This window comes from Oncorhynchus mykiss, chromosome 20 (assembly GCF_057628025.1).
Source record: "Oncorhynchus mykiss isolate SJ-2025 chromosome 20, ASM5762802v1, whole genome shotgun sequence".
Taxonomy (NCBI): Eukaryota; Metazoa; Chordata; class Actinopteri; order Salmoniformes; family Salmonidae; genus Oncorhynchus; species Oncorhynchus mykiss.
In genome coordinates this window covers 36,228,539-36,250,181 of record NC_143041.1, presented here as the reverse complement: position 1 = coordinate 36,250,181, position 21,643 = coordinate 36,228,539, and the positions used below count along the sequence as shown (strand labels likewise).

At 42.2% G+C, this 21,643-nt stretch overlaps 1 protein-coding gene and 1 long non-coding RNA gene across 3 annotated transcripts in view; both read left to right on the top strand.

Annotated features, from left to right (window-relative positions):
- Positions 1-10,345, top strand: part of LOC149974582 (uncharacterized) — a 133,965-nt gene extending 123,620 nt beyond the window's left edge. The window contains exon 3 of the long non-coding RNA XR_016489489.1: positions 10,214-10,345. This is a non-coding gene — a long non-coding RNA (uncharacterized LOC149974582). The remainder of the gene's footprint in view (positions 1-10,213) is intronic.
- A 5,397-nt stretch (positions 10,346-15,742) lies between these two features.
- LOC110499326 (proteasome activator complex subunit 4B) overlaps positions 15,743-21,643 on the top strand; it is a 71,884-nt gene continuing 65,983 nt past the window's right edge. The window contains exon 1 of one of the 2 annotated variants that reach the window (XM_036956185.2): positions 15,743-16,636. In XM_036956185.2, coding sequence (XP_036812080.1) covers positions 16,440-16,636 — 197 coding nt within the window. In that variant the 5' untranslated portion in view covers positions 15,743-16,439. The remainder of the gene's footprint in view (positions 16,637-21,643) is intronic. The other variant, XM_036956186.2, reaches the window with a different exon arrangement.

The window sequence follows — 21,643 nt, the reverse complement described above, 5'->3', positions numbered from 1 at the left end:
AGGTGTGATTGACCAGTGTTGTGTGGTGGCAGGTAGCATTTAGTGCGTCTGGCTCGTAACTGAATAATTGCTAGTTCGAAGTTGACTAAGTGAGATTTCTGTTGAAGTTCCCTTAACCAAGGCACTTAAACCCCATTGCTCAGTCGTCATTAATTAAGTCATAAACCCTGCCCATTTCTAAAATGTATGGTCTTAAAATCTTATTTTAAATCAACGTTAACCTTATCCTTAACCACACTGCTAACACTATGCCTGACCATACCTTAAATTAAGACAAAAAATCACATTTTGTTTTCCTTATTTTTTACAATATAGACATATTTTGACTTTGTGGCTGTGTTATCTAGCGGAAGCCTCGTTGCTCCAGGGTCACAGTTGATAATAGCTGATAATTGGCAATAAACCCACAATCCCTGTTCTTAAAAATAAAAAATTATACCAGGCATTGTCTGAGCAAGGCCCATAAAATTGCCTAAGAGTTTAGCCACCCCAGACATGGGGTCTCAGACCAACAGGCTTATCTCCTAGCAATAAGACTGCTGAACAGCTAATCAATCAATGGCTGCCCAGTGCCCACCCTTACCCATGGTCTATCTGCACTGACTCTATGCACACTCACAGGTCTCTATCCATACATTCACACACACTTACACTCACACTCACACACACATATTCATGCCCACAGGTACAATCACCATAAACGACGCTGCTGGGACAGGTTGGGGATATTCAGCTGTCAATTATGTAGTTGACAATATGGATGATATTTGCTTTTTATAATAATTCTCAAGCTGTTTTTAACCAAGTCCAATTGACAACCTAAAAATACATGTTTGTTGTACGCATAGTTGTACCTAGTGCTCAAAATACTGTACGCTTTTGTTGTAGCTACCTAGTGTTCATGTCATCATTCAATCAGACCGAGACCTGTCCTTAATATAGCAACATGCCAATGTGATAGGAATATCCCTAGGCAGTGCTCAGAAAAACATCTTAAGGGGATTTAATGTGATCCTGTTTGTAGATGAAGCAGATGCTAAACCACAGGACTGCTTTGCTATCACAGACTGGAACATGTTATGGGATTCTTCCGATGACATTGAGGAATACACCACATCAGTCACTGGCTTTATCAATAAGTGCATTTAGGACCTCGTCCCCACAGTGACTGTACGTACATACCCCAACCAGAAGCCATGGATTACAGGCAACATTCGCACTGAGCTAAAGGGTAGAGCTGCCGCTTTCAAGGAGCGGAACTCTAACCCGGAAGCTTACAAGAAATCCCACTATGCCCTGTGACGAACCATCAAACAGGCAAAGCGTCAATACAGGGCTAAGATTAAATCATACTACACTGGCTCCGACGCTCATCGCAGGGCTTGCAAACTATTACAGACTACAAAGGGAAGCACAGCCGCGAGCTGCCCAGTGACACGAGCCTACCAGACAAGCTAAATCACTTCTATGCTCACTTCGAGGCAAGCAACACTGAGGCATGCATGAGAGCATCAGCCGTTCCAGACGACTGTGTGATCACGCTCTCCGTAGCCGACGTGAGTAAGACCTTTAAACAGGTCAACATACACAAGGCTGCGGGGCCTGACGGATTGCCAGGACGTGTGCTCCGGGCATGTGCTGACCAACTGGCAGGTGTCTTCACTGACATTTTCAACATGTCTCTAATTGAGTCTGTAATACCAACATGCTTCAAACAGACCACCATAGTCCCTGTGCCCAAGAACACAAAGGCAACCAGCCTAAATTACTACACCCCCGTAGCACTCACGTCCGTAGCCATGAAGTGCTTTGAAAGGCTGGTCATGGCTCACATCAACACCATTATCCCAGAAACCCTAGACCCACTCCAATTTGCATACCGCCCAAACAGATCCACAGATGATGCCATCTCTATTGCACTCCACACTGCCCTTTCCCACCTGGACAAATGGAACACCTATGTGAGAATGCTGTTCATTGACTACAGCTCAGCGTAAGGAGATGATTGTGGACTACAGGAAAAGGAGCACCGAGCACATCCCCATTCTCATCGACGGGGCTGTAGTGGAGCAGGTTGAGAGCTTGGTGTCCACATCAACAACAAACTAGATTGGTCCAAACACACCAAGACAGTCATGAAGAGGGCACGACAAAGCCTATTCCCCCTCAGGAAACTAAAAAGATTTGGCATGAGTCCTAAGATCCTCAAAAGGTTCTACAGCTGCAACATCGAGAGCATCCTGACCGGTTGCATCACTGCCTGGTACGGCAACTGCTCGGCCTACGACCACAAGGCACTTCAGAGGGTAGTGCGTACGGCCCAGTACATCACTGGGGCAAAGCTGCCTGCCATCCAGGACCTCTACACCAGGCGGTGTCAGAGGAAGGCCCTAAAAATTGTCAAAGACCCCAGCCACCCCAGTCATAGACTGTTCTCTCTACTACTGCATGGCAAGTGGTACCGGACTGCCAAGTCTACGACAAAAAGGCTTCTCAACAGTTTTTACCCCCAAGCCATAAGACTCCTGAACAGGTAACCAAATGGTTACCCAGACTATTTGCAGTTTTTACCCCCCAACCCCTCTTTTACGCTGCTGCTACTCTCTGTTTATCTTATATGCTTAGTCACTTAACTATACATTCATGTACATACTACCTAAATTGGCCCCATCAACCAGTGCTCCAGCACATTGGCTAACCGGGCTATCTGCATTGTGTCCCACCACCTGCCAACCCCTCTTTTTACGCTTCTGCTACTCTGTTCATCATATATGCACAGTCACTCTAACGATATCTACATGTACATACTACCTCAATAAGCCTGACTAACAGGTGTCTGTATATAGCCTTGCTACTCTTTTTTCAAATGTCTTTCTACTGTTATTTTATTTCTTAACTTACCTACACACACACACACACACACACACACACACATACCTTTTTTGGCACCATTGGTTAGAGCCTGTAAGTAAGCATTTCACTGGAAGGTTTACACCTGTTGTATTCGGCGCACGTGACAAATAAAGTCCAGGGCCCAGTTTTTCTAAATATTTAATCAAAATGATGCTGTGTTGTCTCAATCCTGATCCCGCATTAAATTGTTCCCAGCAGAAAGACAACATTTCACCCAAATGTCATGATCATGGGTGTCACGTTCTGACCTTTATTTCCGTTGTTTTGTATTTATTTAGTATGGTCAGGCCGTGAGTTGGGTGGGCAGTCTGTGTTTGTTTTTCTATGTTTTGGGGCATTTCTATGTTTTCGGCCTAGTATGGTTCTCAATCAGAGGCAGGTGTCATTAGTTGTCTCTGATTGAGAATCATACTTACAGTGCCTTGCGAAAGTATTCAGCCCCCTTGAACTTTGCGACCTTTTGCCACATTTCAGGCTTCAAACATAAAGATATAAAACTGTATTTTTTTGTGAAGAATCAACAACAAGTGGGACACAATCATGAAGTGGAACGACATTTATTGGATATTTCAAACTTTTTTAACAAATCAAAAACTGAAAAATTGGGCGTGCAAAATTATTCAGCCCCCTTAAGTTAATACTTTGTAGCGCCACCTTTTGCTGCGATTACAGCTGTAAGTCGCTTGGGGTATGTCTCTATCAGTTTTGCACATCGAGAGACTGAAATTTTTTCCCATTCCTCCTTGCAAAACAGCTCGAGCTCAGTGAGGTTGGATGGAGAGCATTTGTGAACAGCAGTTTTCAGTTATTTACACAGATTCTCGATTGGATTCAGGTCTGGACTTTGACTTGGCCATTCTAACACCTGGATATGTTTATTTTTGAACCATTCCATTGTAGATTTTGCTTTATGTTTTGGATCATTGTCTTGTTGGAAGACAAATCTCCGTCCCAGTCTCAGGTCTTTTGCAGACTCCATCAGGTTTTCTTCCAAAATGGTCCTGTATTTGGCTCCATCCATCTTCCCATCAATTTTAACCATCTTCCCTGTCCCTGCTGAAGAAAAGCAGGCCCAAACCATGATGCTGCCACCACCATGTTTGACCGTGGGGATGGTGTGTTCAGCTGTGTTGCTTTTACGCCAAACATAACGTTTTGCATTGTTGCCAAAAAGTTCAATTTTGGTTTCATCTGACCAGAGCACCTTCTTCCACATGTTTGCTGTGTCTCCCAGGTGGCTTGTGGTAAACTTTAAACAACACTTTTTATGGATATCTTTAAGAAATGGCTTTCTTCTTGCCACTCTTTCATAAAGGCCAGATTTGTGCAATATACGACTGATTGTTGTCCTATGGACAGAGTCTCCCACCTCAGCTGTAGATCTCTGCAGTTCATCCAGAGTGATCATGGGCCTCTTGGCTGCATCTCTGATCAGTCTTCTCCTTGTATGAGCTGAAAGTTTAGAGGGACGGCCAGGTCTTGGTAGATTTGCAGTGGTCTGATACTCCTTCCATTTCAATATTATCGCTTGCACAGTGCTCCCTGGGATGTTTAAAGCTTGGGAAATCTTTTTGTATCCAAATCCGGCTTTAAACTTCTTCACAACAGTATCTCGGACCTGCCTGGTGTGTTCCTTGTTCTTCATGATGCTCTCTGCGCTTTTAACAGACCTCTGAGACTATCACAGTGCAGGTGCATTTATACGGAGACTTGATTACACACAGGTGGATTGTATTTATCATCATTAGTCATGTAGGTCAACATTGGATCATTCAGAGATCCTCACTGAACTTCTGGAGAGAGTTTGCTGCAATGAAAGTAAAGGGGCTGAATAATTTTGCACGCCCAATTTTTCAGTTTTTGATTTGTTAAAAAAGTTTGAAATATCCAATAAATGTCGTTCCACTTCATGATTGTGTCCCACTTGTTGTTGATTCTTCTCAAAAAAATACAGTTTTATATCTTTATGTTTGAAGCCTGAAATGTGGCAAAAGGTCGCAAAGTTCAAGGGGGCCGAATACTTTCGCAAGGCACTGTAGGTAGCCTGGGTTGCACTGTTTGTTTGTGGGTGATTGTCTATGTTGATGGCTTGTTTCAGCACAGTCCATATGATTAGCTTCACGGTTGTTATTTTGTTTACTAGTTTTGTATAGTTTTCAGTGTTCACTACTTTCTTTATTAAAGATTGACCATGGACACTTACCACGCCGCGTATTGGTCCTCAGATCCATCTCGCCTCTCCTCTTCAGATGAAGAGGAGGACGGCCGTGACAATGGGATCATATAAAATGATCTTCATTGTAGCATATGATGTGGTATGTTAGGGATTTTCTCTTAAAAATTGCTTCCAAAAACATGTAGGGACCACATCTGACGAGGGAGCAGAATTTATCTTTATAAAAAAACTAGGAGGATAAGCATTTTACTGATACGATACTGTTATGTACAGAAGTCCAGAAAGGACATGTGAAAAAAAAAAATAGGTGTATATCTTGTCGAGATCACACAATCATTTTCTCTTCATCACGACATAACAGAAGTTGTTTTGTCAAGATCATGATCATCAAAAGTAGCATGCATCATCCATTCATTTGTACAGATGCACGATAACCACCTCAAGGAACCCTGTGATCGCAATGCGCTCGTGGGACATTTAAGCCCTGAAAGATCCCTGACATGAAGTTCTGTCTCCCAGGCTGCGAGCCGCCCCCAAGACCACAGCCAATCGCATGCAAGGGACAACGCAGCTAACTTGTCTTCTTGTGAGCTAGCTAGGTAGTCTTGTTAGCAAGCTTGTTATCTATGCTGGTTGTTAGCTTTGTAACTGATATGTGTATAATATTTGAATCAGTGGAGGCTGTTGATGGGAGGATGGCTCATAATAATGGCTGGAATGGAGTGTAATGGCTGGAATAGAATGGTATCAAACACATGAAACCATGTGTTTGATACCATTCCATTCACTCCATTCTGGCCATTATTATGAACAGTCCTCCCCTCAGCAGCCTCCACTGATTTAAATGTAAAGTTCTATTCCTGACAGCTGATCAGATTACATTTCAGCCTCAGAGCTTGATCAGATTTGCTAGCAGCCACAGAGGCTGACAGATCAGGATTCTGCCTTGTGGGCTGTTTCATAGGTAAAGATCATTGCAGGCTGACAAAGCAGTCAGTGCCTTTAAGGCTGATGCATATGATCCAGAGTGGGTGGGCTCTATTCCTGGCACTCAATTGTTACCCAGAAATGATTTGATATTGAGATAAAAAAAAGCATTGGACCTTTAATAAAATACTTTTTCTGCTAACAGATTCCTCTGAAGGTATTAAATTATAGTTCTCAGAGGCTGATAAGTCATTACGCTGCCTTGTAGGCTGTTTCATGAGCAAGGCTCCTTTCAAGCATATGAGCAGTCAAAGTGCGTTATAGGCAGACGCATATCTGATCCAGGGGTTGAGATCTATTCCTAGCAGACTGATCAGATTCAATAGCAGCCTCAGAGGCTGATACATCAGGATACTGCCTTGTAAGCTGTTTCATATATAAGACTCCTTGCAGACAGCCTACAAGGCAGCATCCTGACTTATCAGCCATTGAGGCTGCTATTGAATCTGATCAGTGCACTAGGAATAGAGCGCACACACTCTTGATCATATACATAATGCACTTACTACTAATTTGCCTGCAAGGAGCCTTACCTGTAAAACAGTCTACAAGACAGAATCCTGACTTACCAGCCTCTGAGGCTGTTAGGGAATCTGATTAAGCTCTGAGGCTGAAATTGAATCTAATCAGCCTGTCAGGAATGGAGATCACTCACTTTGTAAATTTAAGTATGATCCATAAAACATGAAGTGTCCCTTACAATTATATACATATCAGTTACAGAAGCTAATAACCAGCATAGATACAAGCTAGCTAGCTAGCTAACAATACTACCTACCCTCTTAGAAAAAACGGTGATATCTAGAGCCTAAAGGGGTTCTTTCGGCTGTCCCCATAGGAGAACACTTTGAAGAGCCCTTTTTAGTTCAAGGTAGAACCCTTTTGAGGTACACGTAGAACCCTTTCCACATAGGGTTCTACATGGAACCCAAAAGAGTTCTACCTGGAACCAAAAAGGGTTCTACTTGGAATCAAAAAGGGTTCTCCTATGGGGACAGCCGAAGAACCCTTTTGGAACCCTTTTTTTCTAACAGTGTAGCATACTTTTGAAGAAAGCTTGGAGTGAGATTTGCTATGTGAATTGAATTGCCCCCTGGCACAACTGCTAGATGGAGAGTCTAGGCGTCCTCCCCCAGGAAAATGTTACTGTTTTATTTTGACAGGCTTAGGTCTATGACCAGGGTAAAAAAAACAAACAACAACAACAAAAACAAAAACAGGTCAGGTGTCTTCAGGATGCTTTGAACATTAAACGAACACTCAAAATTCGACAACTTTGTAACTTTCAGATTTTTAGGAATGAAATCTGAAGTATGCAAATGTTGTTTTCAACATATTATTTTGGTGGTTTGACACTTTATTCAGGAAATAATAATAAAGTAATAATAACAATTATATGGTTGATGGCCGTGGGTAACCAAATCAAATCATAGATTGCAGTCTCCATAGACACAAACCTTTTTGACACAAACTAACAAATAATCTGCTCAGACCCCAACCAAGGATCATCAAAAGCCGTGCTATAAATTCTCTGAGAACCCAAAGATTCCGAGATGACGTCCAGAATCCCTCCACCTACCCAAGGACGTCAGAGTACAAAAATCAGTTAACCACCTAACTGAGGAACTCAATGTAACCTTGCGCAATACCCTAGACGCAGTCGCACCCCTAAAAACAAAAGACATTTGTCATAAGAAACTAGCTCCCTGGTATACAGACAATACCCGAGCCCTGAAGCAAGCTTCCAGACAATTAGAACGGAAATGGAGCTACACCAAACTGGAATTCTTCCGACTAGCTTGGAAAGACAGTACCGTGCAGTATCGAAGAGCCCTCACTGCTGCTTGATCATTCCATTTTTCCAACTTAATTGAGGAAAATAAGAACAATCCCAAATGTATTTTTTAAACTGTTGCAAAGCTAACTAAAAAGCAGCATTCACCAAGAGATGATGGCTTTCACTTCAGCAGTGATACATTCATGAACTTCTTTGACAAAAAGATCATGATCATTAGAAAGCAAATTACGGACTCCTCTTTAAATCTGCATATTTTTCCAAAGCTCAGTTGTCCTAAGTCTGCACAACATTGCCAGGACCTAGGATCAAGGTTTTTAATTCTATATCTCTTGACACATTGATGAAAATAGTTAAGGCCTCTAAACCTTCAAGCTGCATACTGGACCCTATTCTAACTAAACTACTGAAAGATTTGCTTCCTGTGCTTGGCCCTCCTATGTTGAACATAATAAACGGCTCCCTATCCACCGTATGTGTACCAAACTCACTAAAAGAGGCAGCAAAAAAGCCTCTCTTGAAGAAGCCAAACCTTGACCCAGAAAATATTTTTAAAACTAATCGGCCTATATCGAATTTCCCATTCCTCTCAAACATTTTTGAAAAAGCTGTTAAGCAGCATCTCACTGCCTTCCTGAAGACAAACAATGTATACGAAACGCTTCAGTCTGGTTTTAGACCCCATCATAGCACTGAGACTGCACTTGTGAAGGTGGTAAATTACCTTCTAATGGCGTCGGACCGAGGCTCTGCATCTGTCCTCGTGCTCCTAGACCTTAGTGCTTCTTTTGATGCCATCAATCACCACATTCTTTTTGAGAGATTGGAAACCCAAACTGGTCTACACGGACAAGTTCTGGCCTGGTTTGGATCTTATCTGTCGGAAAGACATCAGCTTGTCTCTGTAGATGGTTTGTCCTCTGACAAATCAACTGTAAATTCCGGTGTTCCTCAAGGCTCCATTTTAGGACCACTATTGTTTTCACTCTATATTTTACCTCTTGGTGATGTCATTCGGAAACATAATGTTAACTTTCACTGATATGCGGATGACACACAGCTGTACATTTCGATGAAACATGGTGAAGCCCCAAAATTGCCCTCCCTGGAAGCCTGTGTTTCAGACAAAAGGAAGTGGATGGCAGCAAATGTTCTACTTTTAAACTCAGACAAAACAGAGATGCTAGTTCTAGGTCCCAAGAAACAAAGAGATCTTCTGTTAAATCTGCCAATTAATCTTGATGGTTGTACAGTCGTCTCAAATAAAACTGTGAAGGAACTCTGCATTACTCTGGACACTACTCTCTCTTTTGATGAATATATCAAGACTGTTTCAAGGACAGCTTTTTTCCATCTACATAACATTTCAAAAATCAGAAACTTTCTGTCCAAAAATGATGCAGAAAAATTAACCCATGCTTTTGTCACTTCTAAATTAAACTACTGCAATGCTCTACTTTCCGGCTATCTGGATAAAGCACTAAATCATCTTCAGTTAGTGCTGAACACGGCTGCTAGAATCTTGACTAGAACAAAAAAAATTGATCATATTACTCCAGACCTTTCTACACTGGCTTCCTGTTAAGGCAAGGGCTGATTTCAAGGTTTTACTGCTAGCCTACAAAGCATTACATGGGCTTGCTCCTACCTATCTTTCCAATCTGGTCCTGCCGTACATACCTACACATTCGCTACGGTCACAAGACGCAGGCCTCCTTACTGTCTGTAGAATTTCTAAGCAAACAGCCGGAGGCAGGTCTTTCTCCTATAGCTCCATTTTTATGGAATGGTCTGCCTATCCATGTGAGAGACGCAGACTCTGTCTCAACCTTTAAGTCTTTATTGAAGACTCATCTCGTCAGTAGTTCCTATGATTGAGTGTAGTCTGGCTCAGGAGTGTGAAGGTGAACGGAAAGGCACTGGAGCAACGAGCCACCCTTGCTGTCTCTGTCTGGCCGGTTCTCCTCTCTCCACTGGGATTCTCTGCCTCAAACCCTATTACTATATAACCTATTACTTGAGTGGGTTGAGTCACTGACGTGATATTCCTGTCTGGGTTGGCGCCCCCCCCTCGGGTTCGTGCCGTGGGGGAGATCTTCGTGGGCTATACTCGGCCTTGTCTCAGGAGAGTAGGTTGGTGGTTGGGGGCTATGCTTTGGTAAAGTGGGTGGGGTTATGTCCTACCTGTTTGGCCCTGTCCGGGTATCGTCGGACGGGGCCACAGTATCTCCCGACCCCTCCTGTCACAGCCTCCAGTATTTATGCTGCAATAGTTTATGTGTCGGGGGGCTAGGGTCAGTCTGAATTTAACCTCTCTCTCTCTTTCTCTCCCTCTCTCTGAGGACCTGAGCCCTAGGACCGTGCTTCAGGACTACCTGGCCTGATGACTCTTTGCTGTCCCCAGTCCACCTGGTGGTGCTGCAGCTCCAGTTTCAACTGTTCTGCCTGCGGCTATGGAACCCTGACCTGTTCACTGGACGTGCGACCTGTCCCAGACCTGATGTTTTCAACTCTCTAGAGACAGCAGGTGCGGTAGATATACTCTGAATGATCGGCTATGAAAAGCCAACTGACATTTACTCTTGAGATGCTGACCTGTTGCACCCTCTACAACCACTGTGATTATTATTATCTGACCCTGCTGGTCATCTATGAACATTTGAACATCTTGGCCATGTTCTGTTATAATCTCCACCCGGCACAGCCAGAAGAGGACTGCCACCATGCTTCAACATCTGCATTGCTTGCTGTTTGGGGTTTTAGGCTGCGTTTCTGTACAGCACTTTGTGACATCAGCTGATGTAAGAAGGGCTTTATAACTACATTTGATTTTGTAATTTGGGTGAACTATATCTTTAACATAGGGCTGGAAGAAAATCCTGCTTGCTGGATTGGCCACCCCTGATCTATTTTCCCTGGTGCTGGGTGTTTGGAAATATAAATGCAAAATGCAACAATTTCAAAATTTTTACTGAGTTACAGCTCATATTTATTTATTTATTTATTTTACCTTTATTTAACCAGGCAAGTCAGTTAAGAACAAATTCTTATTTTCAATGACGGCCTGGGAACAGTGGGTTAACTGCCTGTTCAGGGGCAGAACGACAGATTTGTACCTTGTCAGCTCGGGGGTTTGAACTCGCAACCTTCCGGTTACTAGTCCAACGCTCTAACCACTAGGCTACCCTGCCGCATATAAGGAACCCCCCCCCCACAACAAAAAAAACAATCCCTCAGGTGAAGAAGTCGGATGTGGAGGTCTGGCTGGCGTGGTTACACATAGTCTGCAGTTGTGAGGCTGGTTGGATGTACTGACAAATTCTCTAAAAAGACTTTCGAGGCGGCTTATGCTAGTGAAATTAACATTACATTATCTGGTAACAGCTCTGGTGGACATTCCTGCAGTTAGCATGCACTCTACTTCAAAACGTGAGACATTGTGGCATTGTGTTGTGTGACAAAACTGCACATTTTAGAGTGGCCTTTAATTGTCCCTGGCACCAGGTGCACCTGTGTAATGATCATACTGTTTAATCAGCTTCTTGATATGCCACACCTGTCAGGTGGATGGATTATCTTGGCAAATGATAAATGTTCACTAACAGAGATGTAAACAAATTTGTGCCAAAAATATTAGAGAAATACGCTTTTTGTGGATATGGAACATTTCTGGGATCTTTTATTTCAGTTGGACCGACACTTTACATGTTGGGTTTATATTTTTGATCAGTATATACAGCATTAAATGTATTTTTCGTCTATCTCTGTTTCATAATTTTCATTCAATTCGCAAGTGGCCAGGTTGAATCTATATCTCAACCGAGAAATCGTCAAAGCAAAGGAAACAGATCCTCTCTGTCTCAGTAGCGTATGTGTAGCCCATGTACCTGATGCTGTCAGGTCAAAAAGAGTATAACATGATGTTGCCACCCCTGGCATTGAATTCAATTGCAAGGGAAACCAGCTAGCGTTTGGCTTCCCTTGATAAAAATAATCATAAAATAATAGCCAATCAGCATTGAGCTGAGATGAGCGAGCTCAAATCTGAATGGTCTTGGTGCAGCAAAATCTTGCTAACCTGGGTAGGTCCCTTCACCTACATGAAAATAAAATAAAAACACATTCTGGCGAGCCTGAAACTAAAGCTCTTTGGTCGAGTCCGGGTCAACAAGGCTCTCGTTTGGGAACTTGCCAATGCATTTGCAGAGTTCGATACAGCCATGGCTGAACACCTTGGAACAAGCACCATATTTACAGGTATGTCAAACACCATACAGAATTACATCATTCAGAGCATCACAGATGTGATACAAAGTGAAATTGACAGTGAGATCAGTTCAGCACCCTTCATAGCAGTCCAGGTGGATGACACAACAGATATGATAAGGGTGTATATGTGAGAGATGCCTTTTTTTATGAGCGCAGACAAAAACTAAGAGGTGATTAGCACTGTTGTAATGGAAACTATCAGCAAATACAACCCAGCAGCCAAACTCATCTACCAGACTTACAATGGGGCAAGCTGCATTATTGAGCAGTGACGTGGAGTTTAGGCGTTCGTGAAAACCCATTGTTAATATGCCCTGTTCATTCATTGTTATGCCCACAAACTAAACTTAGTTTTAGCACAGGGGACAAACAATATTCAAAATGCATTGTTTTTTGTGTTGCATCTATTGACAATTTTCATAACTTCTTTACCTGGTCATGCAAAAGCACAGTAATGCTTACTGAGGTTGACAATACCATTCAGGTACCGGGAGGCTGTGCCACTCCTTGGAACTTCAAAAGTAGAGCAGTGCATGCTGTGCACAAAGGCCAGAGATTATTGGACATTGCTTTTGATCGGATCATTACTGTGATAATGATTAAATTGCCCAGAGTAGTGCTCTGAAATAGAAACTGAAAGAGTTCATGTTAAGAGGTTTGCTGACATGAAGAGCATCGACTTCTTCCATATTCTTGATCATGGGTCATTTTCCGAGTACTCAAAGCCAGAGGGGTTTCTTGACAAAGTACTCACACAGCTGTTCCAGATGTACCCTTTCTTTGACAACCAGTGGTTGAAAGAATAGCTTCAGGTACCCTATGCTGATGCCTCCTTCCACAAACCACCAGGTGAGCTGCTGCAATAATATGACCTGTACACCACTTTACCTAAGCTCCTGAAACTGATGCTCACCATCCCTGTTACAAGTACATCTGCTGAAAGGTCATTTTCCTGCCTGAAAATAATTCAAACCTACCTACGCAATAGCTGTGGACAAGAGAGACTCACACATTTGGCTAAAATGGCAATGGAAAAGTGTGTGCTGCATGAACTTAAGTCCAGCGGAGTACTGTATGACAAAGTCATTGACCATTTTGCCAGCATGAAAGACAGGAGGATGGCATTCCTCTACAAGTAGGGTGAGTCAACATGTTGTTCTCTTCGTACACACACACAGATTGATTTGACTGAATTGTTTATGGCGTTATTAAATTGCCATTGTAATAGACTAGGCATATACTTAATGTTGTTGTTTAAATGGTTTCTGTTTTCATCTTTGCCGTAAGATGATCAATATCTATATGCTTACAATTTGTGTACCATGTTCATTGTTAATTTATTGTTTTAGCTCGGTTTATTTCACGTTTGCTTCCATCTTTGCAGCAAGATGGTAATACTTAACTATTTATCTTGTCTGGACTGTGAGCATATATTCTGCACAGGTTTATTCTAAATTGCATATATTATTGTGACGAGTCAGTGTGAATGTGCTCGTTGAGAGAGGCGCTGTCCAACTGGCGGTGCTGATAGCGGAGGCCGCACCAGTAACTCTTTATCTCGCTGCTATACCATGTGCAACCGTGTTTCGAGCTTGCCTAGCCATCTTGTCTCAAGACGACCACAATGGAAATAAGTCCCAGACTTTAATGTGTGTTATCCTCAATGATTTTACTTGTGTGTGTATGTTTTTTTCAAGTTTTATGTGTGCTTGTTTTTTAGAATGGTCGAATGAATAAACTAAACTAAACTCTCCGTGATCCTGAATCAATAGTTAATGTGCTCAGTGTCTGTTTTAATGCACATCTTGGGGTTACCACAGGTTAACATCAGTATTCCAGGGGTTTCTCCCTATAGTTAGCCTACAACATGTCCAAGTTGAAGTGCATTTCTGTTGTATTTTCCATTAGGCTATTTTAATCGTGCTGCTTCTGAAAACATTTTAGTAAGGATGTTATTATAACTTGAGCAAACCAATGGTGAAATGAGCTTTGCCAACTAACTTCAAACTTGCATTTGACCATGCTGTGTAGGTCATGTAACTGTTTGTTGCATGCAATATTTTATTTGTGGACTTGAATTTATTCCGCCACTGTGTTACATTTGTACTTTGGAACTGTCTGTAAACGTTAGAATGCATTTTAATGGGTTATAGAGAAAACAAAGATATTATCACAATATAGGTTGTCAAAAAATGTTTGGCCCTGGCTTGTTGCGTCTGAACGTGAGAAGAGGGTCAAATGCATGTCTCACGGCCAGTGCGTGAAAGTCGACAGCGCTGTATCAGCACGACCGCTCGTATTTATAGAATGTATCTCGTGATCTCGCCAAAACAACTTTTGTTATGTTGTGATCATGAGATAAATAAGTTGTGATCTCGACATGAGGATGGATTTGTATTAATTTGTCCTCTCTGCACCTCCGTAGTTATGGGAGTTGTAGCAGAGTTTCTAAACCCAGAGACGCAACATTGCGAGACTTTCGGGATTGCTTGCAAAACAGACAAGGCTGACTGGGGTTTGAGAAGTCATTGGGGGAAGTGAAAAATGGTTCCTTTGTTTTTTCTCGAAATCTAAATGCACAACCTAGATTCGAGCCAATGTCTCAGTAGTTGAGCATGTTATTATGTTTACCTCGTGAATGTGACAAACTGACACACTTTAAATTGTGTTTAAAACACTCGAAGGAGTTCGGCACTAGACGACTATTAGAACCGATGGCGTGTTTCTATGCATGGGTTTAGCTAGCCAACAAGTGTGATCTGGGATTTCTATTGGAGAAGCAGTTTTAGCCTGTGAGGAAGAGAGTCCCAACTCGGCAGAAAATCTGTCTCCCTCCAGCAGGTGGCGATTTTTTGTTGTTTCGGCAACAAGCAATGACTTTTTGTATGGAAGTCCATGAGAGTTCCGAATCTGGTCAACAAACAAATTGTTGTTTTTTTGCTACGGGAGGTTTATTTGATCGAATTTTTGTAAGTTTTGTAATGTTTAAGGTGTTATTAGTGTACTGATATAAGTAAGACACGTGACATCCCGGGAACTTTGAGAAAAAATGAGTTTATATCGGAGTTGTCTCGAGATGGCTATGCATCTCTCTCCCTTGAATACAAGCAGTTGACGTGACATTTCAAGTCATCCAATCAAATTGTATTTGTCACACGCGCCTAATACAACAGGTACAACCTTACCATGAAATGCTTACTTTACAAGCCCTCAACCAACAATGCAGTTTTATGAAAATATAGTTAATAAAATATTTACTAAATAAACTACATTTAAAAAAAGGCGGCAGTGCCCCTGTGACAACAATTTTGGACCCCCTTGTGGCCCCCCTAAATGTGGAGTATGAAATCATTTTTACATAACTCAATTTTGCTATCGTTCTTTTTTTACATCCGTTATTAGACAGAAAATGCAAATAAATTGTTGAATGATTATGAACATGGTATTTTGGCGTCTAATGCCTGCAATGCAGTGAAGAAAACGATATGACAACAATACGTCTAATGTAACTGGCCCCTCTTAACAGTACAACTGGCCCCAGTTTGAAATGGTCTAGAACCGCCACTGCTCGGTGGAGGAGTTGCATAGTTTTGTCACAAGTCGTACCATTCCTAGCCTAGGACCTTGGTCATAGAACCTGAGAAGGGAGATATGGAAATTAAGGAAGTTTTCGTTTTTTGTCAATGTGTAGTTCGCCATTAAACCCATAAAATAAGAAAAAAACATTTTCATCGACTTTGCTTGAGATTGTTTTTTTAAATGGCGACGTATCACAAATAATTGAATGTAGGTTGACCGTGAATGGACTCACATTCCAGTACAGTAAGTGGCGGTGTATGCACTTTACGATCCGCCAACCCAATCCCAAAGAAGAAGAAGAAGAAACATCTAATTATTGTATCTTGCGAAAATGACTGTAGGGGAGGAGCCGATTGCGTGGGATGGGTGTCTGGTAAAGAAACGTTGAAAGTAATCAGATGGATATAAGTAGCTAGCTAAATTAGAAGGAACCCATTTTAAGTGCTAACGCACTCTTTCAAGAAAGCATATTCGACTGAATTGGATATTTACATTTTTGTGTAGCCATATCAATGCCCAAGTGTGATATTTAGCTAGCATGGTGTTACAAAGGAAACATTAAGATGTTGTAGCTAGCAAGCTAACGTTATCACGAAGTTACACAGAAGGATACAAACTGATCATCCAAAGCTAGCTGATATACTACGAGCCAACGTTAGTGAACTACATTATCTTGTCAAGCAACGAAGAGAACACAACCAACATTTGGGAAATTGTAATATGAAAGAAGACGTGTCGGAGAAATTAGGATTTGTCCCTCAAAAAGACATCGTCTACAACAAACTTCTTCCATACGCGGATATATTAGACGAGGAATCCAATGACCTTTTGGGTAAAATCAAAGGAAACTTGGGCCGGGCTGTCCAGCTTCGAGAGATATGGCCGGGTGTCTTGTTTTGGACAAGGAAACTTTCCACGTAAGTGCTAACGTTAGCTAACCCAGTTCAGTTGTCTGGCTTTCTAGATAGCTACTGTAGATAACTAGTTAATCAATCAAATGTATTTATAAAGTCAATTTTGCATCAGCAGATGTCAGTGCTTATACATAAACCAGCCTAAAACCCCAAACAGAAAGCAATGCAGATGTAGAAGCACGAAGTTAATCATTCATCTACTCTAAGTTAATTTGAGTCGCTAGCTACATAATACATTTTCTTTTGCCAAATGGTGTTTAGAAGCTGCCAATAGCTAGCTAAGGCTCGTTTTACGTTGGAGCGAGTGGGCTGCCCACCGGTAGCTAGCTAACTATTTGATCGGTGTTGGCATCACTGACTGGGCGGCGGTTGTGGATTTAGCTAGCTAGCAGGATTAGCCAGGCCAAGAAACAAGCTCTTACGTGAGGTAGCTAGCTAGATGTGTTTTGTGCTCAAACGTGTAAGAATGCTAACATAGCCATGCAGCAGAGAGTAAACATTAAAATGTTAAGTCCGAGATAGCAAGCAACATAACTAATACCATGTCATAAATCACGATATGATTCACGTTAGCAGTGGCCATAAGCAACGCCATGCTACCAATTGCTGTGTCATTAGAATATGACGCTAACTAACTTGGCTAATACTCCCTAAGCATCTTGTTTGTAAACATACTTGTGGTCTTAACTCGTTGGTTGTACTACCGGTAACTTGCCACAGAGTCATTACTCTATATTTCTAACATCAGTTGCCATGTTCCCTAATGGCCCAGCTAGTTAGCTACTTGAGACACTGAGCGAGTTTGTTTTACATTGCTCGGCTAGGCGGGGTTTACTCAATTGAGACCATTTCATTGGTCCAAAGTGAAATGTCCACTCACCCGGGACACCGGGCTAAGCAAAACGATTTTGCCCAATGTCACTGACATGACCCTATTGCCCAAATCCCTTTTAACAAACCATGCCTTCACTTAGGCTGGCTAAATTGGCCAGGCATTGCATAGTCACTGACTGTATCAGAAGCACGTGAAGTCTTAGCAAGTGATCACAACAGCCTTGGTTTAAATAAATAAATAGGTTTCTTGGGTCGTCCCATTAGATTGTATATATGTGTTGATGGTTTTACATCAGAGTCCCATGATTTAGCTAGCTGTATTGATTAGAGACTACAAAACCAAACATTCTCAGAAAGTGAAACAAGCTTTTCTTAATTTACCCCAACATTCCTAAATATAATCAATATTATTTTCCAGTTGGGAGTTCAGGTTTGCTGTCACGTGGCATTCAGCTACTGGTCATAACTACACAACACAAGTAGGCTTCCCAAATTACCGTAGTCCCTAGCTCAGGGCTCACTAATTGTTCAATGTTTGCTTTCACACTCACTGTTCACATATAGCCTTATCACTGCCAGTCCTTTAATGACATGCAGTCACACTTAAATTCTGTGGTTTTCTGAGGTATTTGGTGACACACATACAGTGCATTTGAGTTTACGGCCTTATTCTAAAATTGATTAAAAATATATACATATATAATATCTTGCTAATCTACACCCGATACCTCCTAATGACAAAGCGAAAACAAGTTTAGTTTTTTTTTGCAAGTTTATACAAAATAAAAAAATAATACCTTATTTACATAAGTGTTCAGACCCTGTGCTATGGTTGCGGTCCAAACGCATAAAAGACACACCCTCGTCGTTCACTTACCCTCGCTTTATGCCCTTGGGGGAATCCCCGTCGCCATCTTGCAAGGCGGTCCAAATTATTAGCCAAGCTAAGGAAGTTTACAACGTAAGCCCCTCAGCCCTCGTTTTTGGTCGGCGTTGCGAGTGTACAATTGTGTTCACTCGGGCCTGAAACTTCCCATAATCCATTTTGCGACAATTGTACATCCGCTAAGAAAAGTCAGTGAAAACTTAACAACATCAATGGAGAAATGAACATTCAAGTGTAAGTAAAAACAAATGCAATAAGTTAGAAATTGTGCTACTAATGCACATGACGGCACAAACGCGTCTCTTAACCAAACAAAAACATTTTACTTTTTATCTTTAGGAAATTGTGGAAATAACATTTTCCTTCAAGAAGTTCAAGCTAGGCAGGCTAACGTTAGTTAGCTAATACATTTTCTAGCTATCATAGAGTAGGCATATTAATAATATATTTAATATAAGCAGACATGCATTCATAATTGACTGAAGCGCATATAAAGTAGCCACAAGCTACCTGTGGCTGAAAACACGATCATCGCGGGATGAACAAGTAATGAATTTCCAGCCAAGGGTGGTTAATTTAAAAATCATTTCTCCTTCCCTTGCCCTGCAAGTGTATACTTGTCAGACGTCATGATACGTCATCAGAAGTGTCCACTTAATTTGAGGGTTAAGAGGACAGGATGTGTCTTAAGTGTTTGGACCGGAGCCCAAGACGCTTGAAATTGAGCTCGGGTGCATCCTGTTTCCACAACTTGATTGGAGTCCACCTGTGGTAAATTCAAATGATTGTACATGATTTGGAAAGGCACACACCTGTCTATATAAGGTCCCATAGATGAGAGTGCATGTCGGAGCAAAAACCATGAGGTCAAATGAATTGTCCTTGAGCTCCGAGACAGGATTGTGTCGGCACAGATCTGAGGAAGTGTACCAAAACATTTCTGCAGCACTGACGGTCCCCAGGAACACAGTGGCCTCCATCATTCTTAAATATAAGAAGTCTGGAACCACCAAGACACTCTAGAGCCGGCCAAACTGAGCAGTTTTAAAAATATATACATACAGTGCCTTGCGAAAGTATTCGGCCCCGTTGAACTTTGCGACCTTTTGCCACATTTCAGGCTTCAAACATAAAGATATAAAACTGTATTTTTTTGCGAAGAATCAACAACAAGTGGGACACAATCATGAAGTGGAACGACATTTATTGGATATTTCAAACTTTTTTAACAAATCAAAAACTGAAAAATTGGGCGTGCAAAATTATTCCGGGTTACCCCGGCCAAACCCGGACAATGCTGGGCCAATTGTGCGCCGCCCTATGGCTGGATGGGATACAGCCTGGATTCGAACCAGGGACTGTAGTGACGCCTCTTGCACTGAGATGCAGTGCCTTAGACCGCTGCTTCCGTGTGTGTGTGTTAACTAACTGTTCTTCAGTAATCCACAGGCTCAAACGCAGTCAAAACAGGCAGACAAATCCAAATTGTTTCTGTAAAGTTAATAGAAACATGTCAAACGATGTTCATATTCAATCCTTAGGTTGTTTTTAGCCTAAATTATCTATAATATTTCAACCGGACAATACCGTCGTCAATATAAAAGGAAAACAAGAAATGCACTCTCTCTAACACTGAAGCATGCATGGGAGTACTAGCTGTTCCAGATGACTGTGTGATCACGCTCTCCGTAGCTGATGTAAGCAAGACCTTTATAAACAGGTCAACATTCACAAAGCAACAGGGCCAGACGGATTACCAGGACGTGTACTCAAAACATGCGCTGACCAACTGGTAAGTGACTTCACTGACACTTTCAACTTCTCCCTGACCGAGTCTGTAATACCAACATGTTTCAAGCTGACCACCATTGTCCCTGTGTCCAAGAAAGCGGAGGTAACCTGCCTAAATAATTACCGCCCCGTAGCATTCAGGTCGGTATCCATGAAGTGCTTTGAAAGGCTGGTCATGGCTCACATCAACAGCATCCTCCCGGACACCCCAGACCCACTCCACCCTGCCCCAACAGATCCACAGATGACGCAATCACACTCCACACTGCCTTTTCCCATCTGGTCAAAAGGAACACCTGCGTGAGAATGCTGTTCATTGACTACAGCTCAGCGTTCAACACCACAGTGTTCATAAGGTGGCAAGGGTATGCAACCACATCTGTCACGCTGATCCTCAACACTGGGGCCCCTCATCCTCAACACTGGGGCCCCTCAGGTGTGTGCTTAGTCCCATCCTGTACTCCCTGTTCACTCATGATTGCACGGCCAGGCACAACTCCAACACCACCATTAAGTTCGCTGATGACACAACAGTGGTAGGCCTGATCCCGACAACGATGAGACAGCCTATAGGGATGATGTCTTAGACAACAACCTCTCCCTCAATGTGAGCAAGACAAAGAAGCTGATCGTGGACTACAGGAAAAGGAGGGCCGAACAGGCCCCCATTAACATCGACGGGGCTTTAGTGGAGCGGGTTGAGAGTTTTTCAAATTCCTTGGTGTCCACATTACCAACAAACTATCATGGTCCAAACACAACAAGACAGTTGTGAAGAGGGCATGATGAGACCTTTTCCCCCTCAGGAGACTGAAACGATTTGGCATGGGTCCACAGAGGGTAGTGCGTACGACCCAGTACATCACTGGGGCCAAGTTTCCTGCCATCCAGGACCTTTATACTAGGCGGTGTCAGAGGAAGGCCCAACAAATTGTCAACCTCCAGCCACCCAAGTCATAGACCTTTCTATCTGCTACCGCACGGCAAGCTGTACTGGAGCGCCAAGTCTAGGTCCAGAAGGCTCCTTGACAGCTTCTACACCCTTGAGCCATAAAAATATATATCAAATTGTGCCCCTAACTATTTACATTGCCCCCCCCCCCCCCCTCTCCCTTTGTTTTTACACTGCTGCTATTCGCTGTTTATTATCTATGCATATTCACTTTGTTTCTTGGCAATTTCTCGCATGGAATAGCCTTAATTTCTCAGAACAAGAATAGACTGTTTCAGAAGAAAGTACTTTCTGACCATTCTGAGTCTACTCTAACCCACAAATGCTGATTCTCCATATATTCTACTAGTCTAAAGAGGGCCAGTTTTCAGCTGTTATAACATAATTGCAAAAGGCTTTTCTAATTGGAACACAGGAGGGATGGTTGCTGATAATGGACCTCTGTATGCCTATGTAGATATTCCTTTCAAAATCTGCCGTTTCCAACTACAATAGTCATTTACAACATTAACAATGTCTATACTGTGTTTCTGATCAATTTGATATT